Source organism: Fusarium venenatum, assembly GCF_020744135.1.
Source record: "Fusarium venenatum strain MPI-CAGE-CH-0201 chromosome Unknown EDB82scaffold_4, whole genome shotgun sequence".
Classification (NCBI taxonomy): Eukaryota; Fungi; Ascomycota; class Sordariomycetes; order Hypocreales; family Nectriaceae; genus Fusarium; species Fusarium venenatum.
Window position 1 is genome coordinate 2,345,502 of NW_027072132.1, and position 13,575 is coordinate 2,359,076.

The window sequence follows — 13,575 nt, forward strand, 5'->3', positions numbered from 1 at the left end:
TGGGTCGTATTGCAACACCATCAGCTGTTCTGACAGACTATGATGGTCCCGAGTGGCCATGACTTGCGGCGTATGTTACGCTGCCAACCATTAGAAGTGGCAGGAAGCGGCGCGACACCATAGCGCAGGATCGGGAGACGGCCCGGATGAGTTGGTGTGGTAGCATTTGGTAACATGGGGTTTTTTGAAAGTGCGGAGATGCTTGACCTGGGCGCCAGTGATAATGGGAACGTCTTTAATTTGACGAGGCATTTGAAAAAGAGGGCTCCAAACCGGGCTTATAAGCAACCCTACTCTGAGGATTAGGGATCATTTTTGGCGGGTTTGTTTGGCGTACCAGATATCATAAGGGGGACTTTGCATGGGAGACGTTTTCACACTTTTGACGGACATGAACAGTGGCATTGGCAAGTGTACGCTGGTCGCACAAGAACTGAATATACCTGGGAGATCCAGGAGCAGGGCGTATAGTAAAATTAGAGGCTTCCAAAGGGAGCGCAGGGTCAACTCTCGAAACTGTCGGGTTTCAGATGCAGTGAATAGCGCAGATATACCGCGGCGAGTTAATATTGATGGTCAATCTAACAGTGCTCTGAACTTACCGCAATACAAAACATCACGTTACCAAGCTCATGGTGGCAGTCCTTTGTATCTGCCAAGGTCAGGTGATTGAGGGTGGTTGATCAAAGAGACAGACGAGCATACAGTGTTCCCGTTTCAGCTTTGCGCATACACCTCATTTGCCGCTACTCCGGGCTGTTCACAAATCTCACATGCCCAGTAGATGCTTACGGACGCTGGTGTAGTAGCATGCCAGGTGAAAAGTACACAACAACCTGGGCTTTCCTGTTCATAACAACATCCCGTGGGCAGGCGGATAAGAGGAAATTTCGCGAAAGCATCAGTTTCAGTATTTATATACATAAAGCAGCTAATAGAAGAAAGAACGCATTCGAATAGCGCCTAAAATATAAATTTCATGGTGTAAGCCGTTTGGGATATCATTCTCCGTCATTACATTCTACATGTTCCCCCCATCGAACTACTAACCAGCCGTTTAGTGCTTGTGAAGCTTGGCCTTGATGCGCTCGCCCAGACTAGGCTTGTCCTTCTTCTCCTCATGAGAGCTACCGTGGTGCTTGCTGCTGGAGTGCGACTCGGTATGAGAGGCTGGCTCTGAGCTACCGCCTTCACCGAGGTGAACACCCTTCTGCTCCATGAGTCCTGATATATGTTAGCCATGTCCAAAAGGTAGGAAGTGTAGAGCAATTCTACTTACGGTCAGCCTCACGTCCAGCACCGGGCTTTGAGGCGTCGAAGTCGCCGCCATCGGCAGCAAATCCGGAGGCAGTGATATATTCATCCTCCTTTGGGTCATGGGGCTGTTTCTCTGAGCTGGACGATTCGCCAGCGCCGGAGCCGACTTCAGTGGGCTTGTTGGAGGTTCCTTCGACAGGAGCATTACCTGCATCACCGCCAAACTCCTTGGCGAGGCTTTGGATAGGACGGGGGCCAGGTCCCTCGCCAATCTTCGCATCGGTACCTTCAGAGGTGTCGTCTACATCGTGGAGATCCTTTTTACCCTTGTCGGCTTGTTCTGGGGTGCGGGTATCGTTCTGCTCAGCAGTGGTATCCTTTGAGTGGTTGGGGGCGGCAGCAGGAGCCGGTACTGCAGATGAAGCAGTTGTTGTTGAAAGAGGATCTTCTCGTCCAAGTCCGGATATGTTTTCCTCGCCATGCTGTCCGTAGTTGAAGTTCTCAGCTACCTTCTCTTGTTGTGGGGTTTCTATAGGCATTAAGTCAGTAAGATAGTTCGCATATTGATGCAGGGACCCATGACGCACCCAGGTTGCCAGCATCGTAGGGCTCGCCGCGGGCAGTGTCACCCTTGACTCCAGAGACAGGCTCCTTGTTGCCGGTCTGGTTCTCGCCCCAGATGGCTTTGGAGGCAGTAGCAGTGAGGTTGTTGATGGTCTCCATTGTGGTTTGGTTATTCGTATGGTGTGAGAGTACTATGTAAGTGCAGTTGAACTGATCTCGCAGTGGGGGTATGATTGAGGCTTGGCAGGGTATCTTGAGTGCAGATGGGGTATAATGAAAAACAGATGGTGAATGAGAAGAGGCAGAAGGGTTATGGAGATAGTTGAAGTTTAAATAAAACACATGGCAAATGTCATGACAACAATGTCAGGGAGGAGAGGGGCTTGATGAGCTCTGACGTCGTTGCTTGTTTGAGTGCCAGGTTGCCTACCTCCAATAGGCAGGCAGGGCCTCGATACGGACAGGTAACTGAAGAGGCCGAGCAAAATACATCATGAGTACTATGAATAGAAACCTTCATCGAGGATTTACTATACGTTGATGACAGGCTCTATGTACCTAGTACAGGCCGATAGTAACCTGCTGAGTGTGCAACAACGCACAGCGTAACACTTTGGATACTGTCCTCCAGTTCGGTCAAACCTGGAATACAGTCCAGGGATAAAGATAATTGTCCATCTTCCGTATGTGGCGGCTTCGAGTTATGACGCCGCGGTCGATCAATGGACTGACCTGACAGGGCATGGCATGACAGTAGCCCAGGCGTAGTATAGTGTATTGTGCTAGAGTGCCCTGTGGCCTACAGTAGCGAGAAGATACTATCTGCTTTGAGGCTGGGAGCCGTATCCCCGGTCAACTTCCCACATGCGCTCGGCTTATTCCAAGCATGAGTGGGGTTGGATAGATGATGTAAAGCCTGGCATACAAGAGGGTATGACGTGACGCAACCCCTCCATAGATCAGGGACAATGAACTTGGATCTGTTTTATGGGTAAGAATCAAGTGTAAATGCCTAGGTACCTATGAAAACTAAAAAGAAACGAGCGATACAACTGCAATCCACAAAAGGAGGAACTACATGGGATCTAGCAAAAACAATGTGTTATGTTTATTCTTTTCTCCGTGCATCAAGTCATGACTTTTAGGCATCTTGTGCTAAGATGCCTACTAGTTATTGTAAGGTTAATTGAAATGGGTGTGTCTGCTACGTCATTGTTCAATATGATTATCGAATCGTGGGCGGAATGGAAGAAAGCGGGGAAAGCTAAACAAGCTTCTTCTAGATAGAGCTTCAGCATGTCGGTACTCATGATAAAACCGAAAGTATTGTAAAGAGTTGGGAAATGAAGCAATACAGAAAAGTTATCGACACCTACTCTCATGCCAAGCAAACACACATGTTTATACATGTATCTTTAACGACGCTTAATTATAGTCCGACTTGGCACCGAATGTCCTCAGGAACTTGCCCCCATATTACCCATAGATCTGGTCATCTCCATGCTTCACAGTCAAAAGCGTTTCAAACCAGCTTCTGACTTGGACAACACGTTCTCCCTGACCAGTTACTCGTCTCTAATCTAGAGGGGATGTTTACAAATGTTCTTACAAATGATCATCACACGTCACATGTATCTATTATTGTGTATAGTATCCGCAGGCTAGATCATAGATTCCTGATGATCCATGTCCATATGGATCTGTATGGAACCCGCCTGTCTGGTCGCCCTCGTTCATGTCTTTACAAATTAGGCAGCTCACTGAGATACGACGGGCGTAAGAATAGTCTGTTTGAGACTATGCAGCCCTGTATTTGTGGCTAACAGCAATTCGGCCGAGTGCCGGCTTTTGCCCATAATGTACCGGTATCCCTCTAGTTTGTCTTGATGAATGGTTTCATGAATCATGAATACAATTCTCTCGACTCTGCTTAAGCCATAGACGGACTTGCCGAGGCCGGGCGTACTTCTTCGAACACACAAGCTCGCCTGGGACAACGCCCCGTCGGCAATCTAGTATTACGAGGTGAGGACGAATTGAAAGACGAAGACATGGCCTGCTGCTGTTGTTTTTTATTGAGGATTGAAGCGTAACGCCTATGCTGGGTGACTTTGGCAGTGATCGCATCTGCTAATGGTCATTTAGTTTGTTGTGAGTTGCAACTTTGCCTGCAACATAGCCACTACCACTATCACTGCCTGGTTGGTACATGGTGTATAGTTACGGATATTACTGTTTCAGTTTAGCAAAGTCAGAGACCAACAGCAGAATAATCACATATCTATCCATGTGAACAAATAAATGGCACCATACCCCTAATGATGAACTGGTACATAGTATGTACCTACTAGACAGCACTCAGAGTCTAAAAGCTTGATACCCACCATCTAATAAACACACAACAACAAATACCCACTGAAGAATTATTCAAGACAAGGTGGTCCATGTCTAGGTTTGTAAGCATCCTCACACCGTTATCTGCCCCCCTTTCTTTTTCTTTTTCTTTGCTTTGTTTACAATCCTGTCATAGCTTTTATCAACCACTTTACTAAACTATCCTGATATTTGCCCTTGTGAGTTGGGTGGTGATAGCTGATAGGCAAACCCCGAATGACACCTACCATGACATTACGTATTCATGTATTCATATGCACTGCTGTCCACAGTTCACATGCAACGGGCATGGAACTGGACTGCATCCATTGCTTGGAGCCATGCCACCTTCAAGATCCGTGCGGGATTCCAGCTGTGCCGCGGGTTGCGAACGTGCGTCCGTTGCATTGAACCACAATGCTAGCTGAAGATCACCCCTGAGGTGAGATGTGATCGATGGGAAGTCCATATTTTCAACAATGCCGTAGATGTAATTAATTAATCTCCACACATGTCATGCTAACAGTACCGAATCTCAGTTATATCAGATACTATAATGATATGGATTTCGTGAGAGCAAGACTTGACGAGCGTTAAGATCGGCAGGCACTGGGAGAGCAAGAACAGAACAAGGTTCCTAACAGTGGAGCGACAGTCTAATTTAGGTACCTAGAAGGAGACACTGTAGTTGGCTTTACCCTTTGCAGGGCTGGGTCCACTAGTTGGGCTGGGCCTACCTGTCTTGGTCTGCGTGTCTGTAGCGTAATGGGATTTATCAACTTACGGCTTCTGTTTCCGTTTCCGTCTGGACTAAATATACTTCTTGGACTTACCCTTGCTTGTCTGCTCACAATCTTTAATCATTTCAATGTATTGACAAACAAGTAGGAGGTAAGATCTCTGGACGGCGCCTTGATACCTTAAAACGTCCGACGGCACATATCATCACGCCTCTGGCTCTAAACTTGGATACCTATCACCTACTGGATAACTGTTTCCACCTAGCCCTGACCCTGGCCCCCTTCTCTTTACGTGGGACGTTGATGAGAACCCGTTTTTTTTTTTTACCCAATCCCTTTTCGGCCCATTCAATTACATACTGTACCTACATACATACCGACAGGGTCCTTGTCGTACCTTGTTTGACTCGGTTCTGTTGCATTTCGGGCAACTTCACATCTGCCGAGTAGGAAGGTAGGTAAGTACTAGTCAGTTCAGTGTCTCATGTGAATATCTTTCATGCCATTCTCTTAGGTAGGTAGGCAGTACCTACCCCGCGACTTTCACATCAAACGCATACATTCTTCTTTTCCCCTTCCCTCCTTCCGCTCGCTTCCCCGGGCTGTGGGCCACCCCTACCACCTTCCTTTACCTTTTTACCTTTACCTTACCTTCCCATCTACGTATCGGAAACACAACGGGCTTGTCTGTCGCCCGTTGTGACCCAGTTTAACGAACATCAGCTGAACGACCATTTAGGGTACGGCGATACACGGACACTTGCTCAACCTAAGCTGCCGGACTTTTTTCATTTCGAGGCCATACACGACACGACAGCTGTTTCAAGGCTGTGAGTGAATTCGTTTAGTTCAAGTCTAAATGAGTGGTTGGGACGGCAGACGCAGAACATTACGAGACAAGGCGAGGTTGATCTAGACGCGATTCATTGCATATTGCTTGTTATTGATAGGATCTTGCTACTTGACCTCACTCATTGTCTTATTATCCTTCATCCACCACACACACCTTAACATCCGACTTGGCGATGCTCCATTGAGCTGACCTCTCTATCATTCTTCTACTGTCCCTATTAACCTGACCTGGATCCAACCCACCCGTCAGGGCCACCACTAATAGGCTGGCAACACCACAGCAGTTTGCTTCTTGCTATACAACTTGCAACTGTTTTGTTATCTCACTCGCTAGGGGTCCTGCATAGGTGTTGGGACTGTGAATCTGAAGTTTCATCAGCTTCACAGATCCTGCCTTCGCATTGTCAGATACACTCCTCCAGGTTTGTTGACGGTTACTGGAGTTCACTTTTCAGCAAGGCGCCGCTGTGACGCAAGGTTTCTCGACGGCCATGGTCTACTGCGGTAAAGCCTCACAGGGCTGTCAAAACTGTCGGGTCCGACGCATCAAGGTAAGATATAGTGAGCTGCATGCAGACACTTTTATCCCACCTTCCCACCACCACATCTCCAATTCATTCGTTCATAACTAACCGGTGTTGACTTTCAAGTGTGACAAAATGAAACCGGAATGTTCACAATGCATTCGAGTTGGGAAAAGGTGTCCAGGTTATCGTGACCAACTGTCTCTCATGTTTCGCGATGAGAGTAGCAAAGTGATACAAAAGGCACATGCACAATGGGGTGTTGGCGATTCCGCCTCTGAGGGGCTGTCAACACAAACTTCATCCAGCTCTCTCGCTTCATCATATGCGTCCAGTGCTTCCACAAATTCATCTTCCTCCTCAACCTCGTTACACGCTGGCTCGACCTCCTCAGTCACAGTCGGCTGGCCCACATCTCCTGCTTCCACACAGAGCCAGCAAGCATTGCCCCCGACCCCGTCATCTCCCTCCTCCTCCTCTTCATCCTCTATTGTTTCTAAATCATCAGCTACCAACACGACGCTGCTTACATTCACCCAGCCACCGCGACTTCCGACACCTATCGATTCGAGTATCGAGGACCAGGGTGTTCAGTTCTATGTTAATCGCTACCTCATTGGTCATCCCGACGAGCCGAGACATCCTGGCGACTTGACAAATACCGGGTGGTTATGGGACCCTGCTGTGCAGGATATAATGGCTGCTGTCGGCCTCGCCAGCCTTTCGAATCTTAGGGGTGACAGCAGCATGATGACGACAGCCCGTCAAAAATACGGACTAGCCTTACGCCAAACTGGCCGCCTTATACAGACCTCGAGCATGCCGGACTTTGAGGTTACAATGCGCTCCGTCGTCATGCTTGCCATGTTCGAGGTGTGTGCCCTTACCCCCGATGCTGTTCAATATTCCCCGATGGTCAGCACGATTTCAACTTTCCCCTTCCATGCGTGCAATGCCGGCAACTCGAATACTAACATCTGTCTGCAGCTTGTCAAGGGAGCGAATCAAGGCATTGCTCATGTACATGCACATGTTATGGGTGGTGTTGCTTTATTGCGAAGATGGCTGCCTATGCCGGCAGCAGCCTTCCTTGGTGTTCGCGCCATGGTACAGATGTCTTACTCTCTTGTATGTCGTAGCGTCCCTCCTATAATTCTACGTTAGCTTACAAGCCCACACAGTTCATAGCCGCCTACATCTCAGCAACACCATTACCGGACCCTCTGTACGAGTGGGTTTCGTTTGCCAAAACCCTCCTCGAACCTGCTGATCATCCAGCTACTGATCTCGGTCCATTAGTTGGTCAATTTATTCAATTATCAACCTATATCAGGGCCCATACTTATTCTGATGGCCATGTGCATACGGCCGCCGCCCTGAAGCAGTTGTTCGCTCTTGATGCATGCTTTCTGGAATGGGAACATGGGCTCGGGCCCACATGGCGATTTCGTACAGAGAAAGCCAAACATCTACCATCGTCTGTGGTGTTTGAGGGCGTATATCATGTCTATTATGATATGTTTGTTGCACGCATGTGGGGACATTACCGGTGGGCACGCACTCTTCTGAATCAAAACATCATTGAGTTCGTCAAAAAATACCCAAAATCCAGTGCACCTTTAATGTCACTGGCTGAGTATGGACGACGATACGAGATTGTAAGAGGGCTCGCTCGCGATACACTTGTGAGCACTCCGACGCATTGGCGACACCCTCTCCTTACCGACAAATCTGCCATGCCAGTTGAGAGAATAGGGGGTGCGGGCTCAGGCTCGGCTGGACTTCCTGTTGTTCTATTCCATCTTCAAGTTGCTGCATGTGCTCCTGGTGTGCCAGACACATACTGGGATTGGGCCTTGGCGGTAATGGAATGTATATGGAGTGACATGGGCATTCTACATGCCAAATCTATGATGGAATCTATGAAGGCATACCGAGCCTCCTTACTGGTAAAGGAGGAGGCAACCGAAAGCATTGTGCGGTGATATATCTATAAAGGAACAACATGGCAAAAAAAGGCCAGAAAATATCAGGGTCAATATGACTGCATCATGTTTGGTGTTTATCGGCTGTTTGGGAGGCTGCATTTGCATAGGCATTGGTTAGCATTGAACTTTATCTTTCAGTGCGAGATGAGAAGATTTATATCGGAGTATTTGGTTTATAGTGGCCTAGATGCCCTGGGATTGAGACCTTACTTATGGGCATTTTGGGTCGCAATTCTTGTTCATATCAAACGGACGTCACCATCATCCCTTCCTACATCATATTCAAGACAGTTTCTTGTTCAATATATATGGGATCACCATTTACGTTGTGTTACACAAATGATCTCCAATTGTTTGTATTTTGCTTTCATCATGATTGTACCAATATCTTGTGCACATATACATTTTGTGATCAATAAACTCTGCAAGAATTGTGACAATGGCAGTTTTTACGTCAACATTTCAAAAAGAAACAAGATGCTCGCATCAGTTTTTCCATCAGGGCAACAGCAAATAGACACAAAATAACCTTCCCACAGGGCCATACAACCAAATAAGATAACAGAACTTTACATCAGAATAAAATCCCTGTAAATTACACGAAAAAGGCGTACACTTTTTTCATCCTCATCTGAAAAAAGACAACCAAGTCACAGAAATCGAATGAGAATACCAAATCGATATACTACAGGCTACTTGCTACCCCAGACATTACTGGTGGAGCGCTGATTGACGTCCCCGGAGAAACAGTGTAGGCGTGGGCCGACTTTTAGCCACTCAGGCACGTGTATGTGTATCACTGGCAGCCATATCGCAAGGCAGCTAGCTACACTTCAACTCCACCACAGCATATAGCCTTGTCACGACGGCCATCTCTCGCGCAACCGAACAATTCACGATCATCGCTCAAAGTCGAAAATCATACTTGGTACAAACACCACGCTTTTCCCGCAATCACGAACGAGCGTAACTGCTCAACCTGCTCACATGGGGTCAGACACCCGAAAAGGTAAACGCGACTCCACGATCGCGCGACTGAATGGGGCTAACCGTACCCTGCAGGTGATGATGGCACAATCAAAGTCGCATCAAAGAACAAGAATGGTAGAATAAAGCTGAAGAGGCCTGCGCCAAAACACAGCAAGCCTGGAAACTGGAGGGATGGCAGTGTTATAGAAGGCGGTATGGCTCTATATTACTTCTCGGCTACGACATCAACATGACTAATTATTTGAAGACAAGAAGAAGAATGGCACTTCCCCTGTAGGTGCCCCTTCGCCAGGCCCTGTAGTAAACGAACTAGACGAAACTTCCCGCGAAACATTTGCAACCGGACGACCACTCGAAGACAGTCCTGATCTCCAACAATGCAAACATTGCAAGAAGAGCGTACTGAAGACTGCTGCCAAAGCGCATATTGCACAATGTCTGCGGTTGAAGAAAGAGAAGGCACAAAGGAAAAAGGAAGCTCGTGAGGCTAGAGAAAGGGCAAAGGAAGCGGCAAGACAAGAAGAGCAACGAAAAGAAGATGAAGAAAACGGCATAGAACGAGGTGATGACGACAGCGACGATGATGGCATATCGGCCGAGAAGAAGCCGACCGGAAGCAAAACCGCCAAAAAAGCTGCTGGGAAGAAGCCGGAAGACGGCGGGAAAGGGAAGAAGCGAAAGGCCGATGGTGACCCCGACAAGGGACCAAAGAACAAGAAAAAGAAGGATGAGCCCAAGGCTAAAGTCCCTAAACCAAAGGGTGAGGCGCTCTCGATCTATATCCTGAGGAAGCTATTCTAACATGATCAGGACCTGTGGACGTAGAACGGCAATGCGGTGTTCTGCTCGCTAACGGGCAGCCATGCGCAAGATCATTGACATGCAAGAGTCATAGTATGGGTGCCAAACGCGCAGTTGCTGGAAGATCTTTGCCATACGACATGCTTCTTGCTGCTTACCAGAAGAAGAACCAGGCAAAGCAGCAGAGTAAGTCTCTGCCTTGTGTTATAAATGCCCGACTGACAATCATCTACAGAGGCGGCACTTGACGCCAATGCACCAATAGAGGATGAAGACGAAGCAAACAATGGGCCTGTCGATTCGGATGAAGAAACAGCTGCTGTGATGAGTGCTCTGTCACAGTGGCGCCCACAACCGTTGATACCACAGCCCACATTCGCCCCGATAAAACGACAATATCAGCTTGCAAGATTGCACGAACAACTCCAGATGGCTACCAATAACGGAAGAACAAATATATTCTCCGTTACTGGTTTTGGGGCACAAAAGCTACCAGAAGGCCATCACGGACTGCAACCGGCTACTGAAGATGCACCAGGCGAAGTAGACCTTGGAGTTGCAGTTTCAGGCAACACGGGATGGACAACGGCTTCTTTCACACCTCAGAGACAGCCTTCAGTTTCAAGCAGAGCATAGAAACCTCTGCAGAACTGACTTTCAAAGGTAAAAGATGAAATCCCTTTTGCATGCCATGTCGCAGGGGGTTCATTCCAGGCTAAAGAGCGACGATTTTATGCTCTCAACAGAACAGAGCATCAGGCACAGCAACCTCTAGAAACGACACCCACTATCAGTTCGTTATATTGCATGCCTCGGGACATGGGTCACATGCGACGGGATTGGTGGGACCCGCGCCGAGGTTGAGTTATGACGTAAATTTAGTAGCGCGCGTCGCTCATAACTTCGACTTCAGAACATCCGTCACCTTTTCTTATTCACAACTCATCTGTCATGCCATGCACCTTCGCATAACATGATTTCACAGCGACTACATTTACCAGCGATTATAAGCGAATCATTTTAATCTGTTGTTGCAATGTCATCTCAACAGGCTCTCAATGCCCTCGGACACGCCGTATCTGGCTCGATAGGCACAGCCATATCAACCGCATCTTTATATCCATTGGACCTTGTCACCACACGATTGAAGGCGCAACGGAAAACTGGTGCCTCTGCGGACAACTACGATGGTGTTATATCCGCCTTGCGCGGGATTCCTGCGAATGAAGGCGGACTCAAGGCTCTTTACAGCGGGCTGGGAACAGACGTAGCCAAATCGGTCGTGGACAGTTTTCTATTCTTCGGTTTCTATAACTACTTGCGACCCCGGCATCGGAAATCCACCATTGTTGAGGAGCTTCTCGTTGGGGCTGTCGCTGGTGGTTGTGCTCGAGCATTGACCACTCCCATTTCCAACGTGGTAACGAGAAAGCAGATGTTGGGGAGTGAACAATCATTTATTGAGATCCTTTCTGAAATCCGAAAGGAGAGTGGCCTAATTGGCCTCTGGTCCGGTTACTCAGCTACTCTGATGCTTACTCTCAACCCCAGTATTACATTCTTTGTCAATCGCCGGCTCGCAGCACGCATCATACCAGCGCTCGAAGAAGAAGATGTACCGGTAGCATGGATCGCTTTCTTGATTGCCGCTACAAGCAAGGCCAGTGCTACTGCTATCACATATCCTTTCCAGACGGGCAAAACCCGCCTCCAGGTGGCGAGTAGCTCGGGCGAGTCAGCAGGCGCAGTATCGGGACTCCCAAAAGATGGAGGCGTGAAGCATAAGCATGTGTTGAGAAGAATCGTCGACTTTCTCAACCAGTCCATATATGGCGTCATCATTCGCATTATCAAAAACGAGGGCGCGAGAGCATTATATGCTGGACTTCGGGGAGAGCTGCTGAAAAGCTTTTTCAGTCATGGATTGACAATGCTCACCAAGGGTGTCATTCACAGGTTTGTCGTTCGCGCGTGGTTTATGATATTATTGCCTCGTCTACGACAAAGGAGATTGCAGACGAAGTAACGAGATATGCAGTCTGTCAGAGTTCAGCATTGAAAAGCGACACTTGATCGTTCTACAGTATTGCCTCCGTGGGCTGAAAAGCCAGTGCCCTCGGACTGGAGAGCAACAAAACCCGGTATCGAAGAGCCCGAAGCAGTATCCTGTTTTTGTGACTTTGAGGTCAGAGGTACGTCGCAGACGTAGCAGGTCAGGGGCGGGTTGTCCTCAGAAGATGCCTTCTTGGAAGGCGGGACCATGAACTGTTTGACGCAGCTGTGGCACAGGACGTGGCCGCATTGTTTGGCCAGCATGGGGTTGGAGGCGTTGGTAAGCATCTTTAAGCATGAAGGGCAGGCTCTTTGCTTGCCCTTGGGCGTTTCCTCTTCGGTGAATTTGATTGTAATGAGATTTTGCATTGTGATTGGGTGCGGGTTCCCAGCCGAAGAAGCTGGGCACGTTGGAACTGTTTTGTCCTTCTTTGTTACTGGTGGGAGGTTGCTTGATTGGGCATCCGGTGTCAGTGACGGGGTCCAGAATGATGGAAGATGCGGTTTCGCTGCCTGTACAATAGAACGTTAACACCGAAAACGGATGATTTCATGATTGGATATCTCACCTTCTCTTCGTTCAGTGATTTTCTTGCTTTGATTTTGTCCTCCTGCGCAATGCGATCCAATTCGTCTTGATCAAGCTTAAACTTGCGTTTCGTTGCTGGCACTAAAGCGAGGGCGTTTGGCTCGTCGACTCTTGTATTCGGCTTCTCGTCATTCATCTCAGTTGCATTGCCCTTCGTCTTCTTCCGGTCCAGGCCAGCCTGTGTCAACTCAAAGTCCTGAATCGCACGTGCTTGCTCCTGTTCATCTTCATGCGCCTTCAGCTTGGCGGCTTCGTCCTCTGTAGCAGCGCGGGCCTTTTGGACGCGCTTGATATCTTTCTTTTGAGTGAGAATATTTGAAAGTGCGCATTCGCGACAGAAGATATCGCCTCGACGACATGAGACAGGATCACGGGCGATGTTGAGACATAGGCCACAAGAACCGAATGGGAGGAATGAGTCGCGGTGCAGACGGGCGGATGACGATGACCAATGGGATTTTGCGAGGGCGCGTTCGTGAGACGTGAATACCGGTCGCGAGGTGTTACGTTTGCCTATAGGTGTTGAATTAGCATTATTGTTTGATTGACATGTGGTATCATTAAAGGCGTACTGTGTGCGGATACCATGATTTATATGCAGCTCAAGAAGCTTTGCGGTGACGTCGAGAGTGGTTTGGAAGAGTAAACTCGTGGATGTGTTTTGAGTTATGTGACTGTAACTGTAAAGTATTCGGATAGAAGTATCGCGTCAACCGAGATCATATCACTGATTAGGATACGGCGATGCTAGGGGTCAGAACGACGTCAGGATGTAATGTAGAAACTTGTGAGTTTGGGAACTGGAAGGAAAGATGTGCTTCTATAGGGTAGGCGCCTATCGATAG

General features: G+C 48.2%; 5 protein-coding genes across 5 annotated transcripts; 3 read left to right on the forward strand and 2 right to left on the reverse strand.

Annotated features, from left to right (window-relative positions):
- Window positions 1-865: 865 nt before the first annotated feature.
- On the reverse strand, window positions 866-2,076 carry EDB82DRAFT_304356 (uncharacterized protein). The gene is made up of 3 exons (XM_025737638.2): window positions 1,845-2,076; window positions 1,280-1,786; window positions 866-1,224 (listed from the first exon to the last, which is right to left on the reverse strand). The coding sequence occupies exons 1-3, from the start codon at window positions 1,978-1,980 to the stop codon at window positions 1,058-1,060; spliced, it is 810 nt and encodes a 269-aa protein (XP_025592479.1). The 5' UTR covers window positions 1,981-2,076; the 3' UTR covers window positions 866-1,057.
- A 3,947-nt stretch (window positions 2,077-6,023) lies between these two features.
- EDB82DRAFT_304481 (uncharacterized protein) lies at window positions 6,024-8,403 on the forward strand. The gene is made up of 4 exons (XM_065607439.1): window positions 6,024-6,337; window positions 6,437-7,225; window positions 7,298-7,438; window positions 7,492-8,403. The coding sequence occupies exons 1-4, from the start codon at window positions 6,278-6,280 to the stop codon at window positions 8,293-8,295; spliced, it is 1,794 nt and encodes a 597-aa protein (XP_065463280.1). The 5' UTR covers window positions 6,024-6,277; the 3' UTR covers window positions 8,296-8,403.
- Window positions 8,404-9,285: 882 nt separating this feature from the next.
- EDB82DRAFT_529302 (SCA7, zinc-binding domain-containing protein) lies at window positions 9,286-10,725 on the forward strand (the record flags this gene model as incomplete). The annotated part of the gene is made up of 5 exons (XM_025737640.1): window positions 9,286-9,307; window positions 9,361-9,480; window positions 9,536-10,048; window positions 10,099-10,275; window positions 10,325-10,725. 5 exons carry the CDS (start codon window positions 9,286-9,288, stop codon window positions 10,723-10,725), a joined length of 1,233 nt encoding a protein of 410 aa, XP_025592481.1.
- A 236-nt stretch (window positions 10,726-10,961) lies between these two features.
- Window positions 10,962-12,363, forward strand: EDB82DRAFT_304521 (mitochondrial carrier domain-containing protein). The gene has a single exon (XM_025737641.2). The coding sequence runs from the start codon at window positions 11,126-11,128 to the stop codon at window positions 12,113-12,115; it is 990 nt and encodes a 329-aa protein (XP_025592482.1). The 5' UTR covers window positions 10,962-11,125; the 3' UTR covers window positions 12,116-12,363.
- EDB82DRAFT_529304 (uncharacterized protein) lies at window positions 12,139-13,318 on the reverse strand (the record flags this gene model as incomplete). The annotated part of the gene is made up of 3 exons (XM_025737643.1): window positions 12,139-12,654; window positions 12,711-13,243; window positions 13,303-13,318. The coding sequence occupies 3 exons, from the start codon at window positions 13,316-13,318 to the stop codon at window positions 12,139-12,141; spliced, it is 1,065 nt and encodes a 354-aa protein (XP_025592483.1).
- Between the last annotated feature and the right edge of the window lie 257 nt (window positions 13,319-13,575).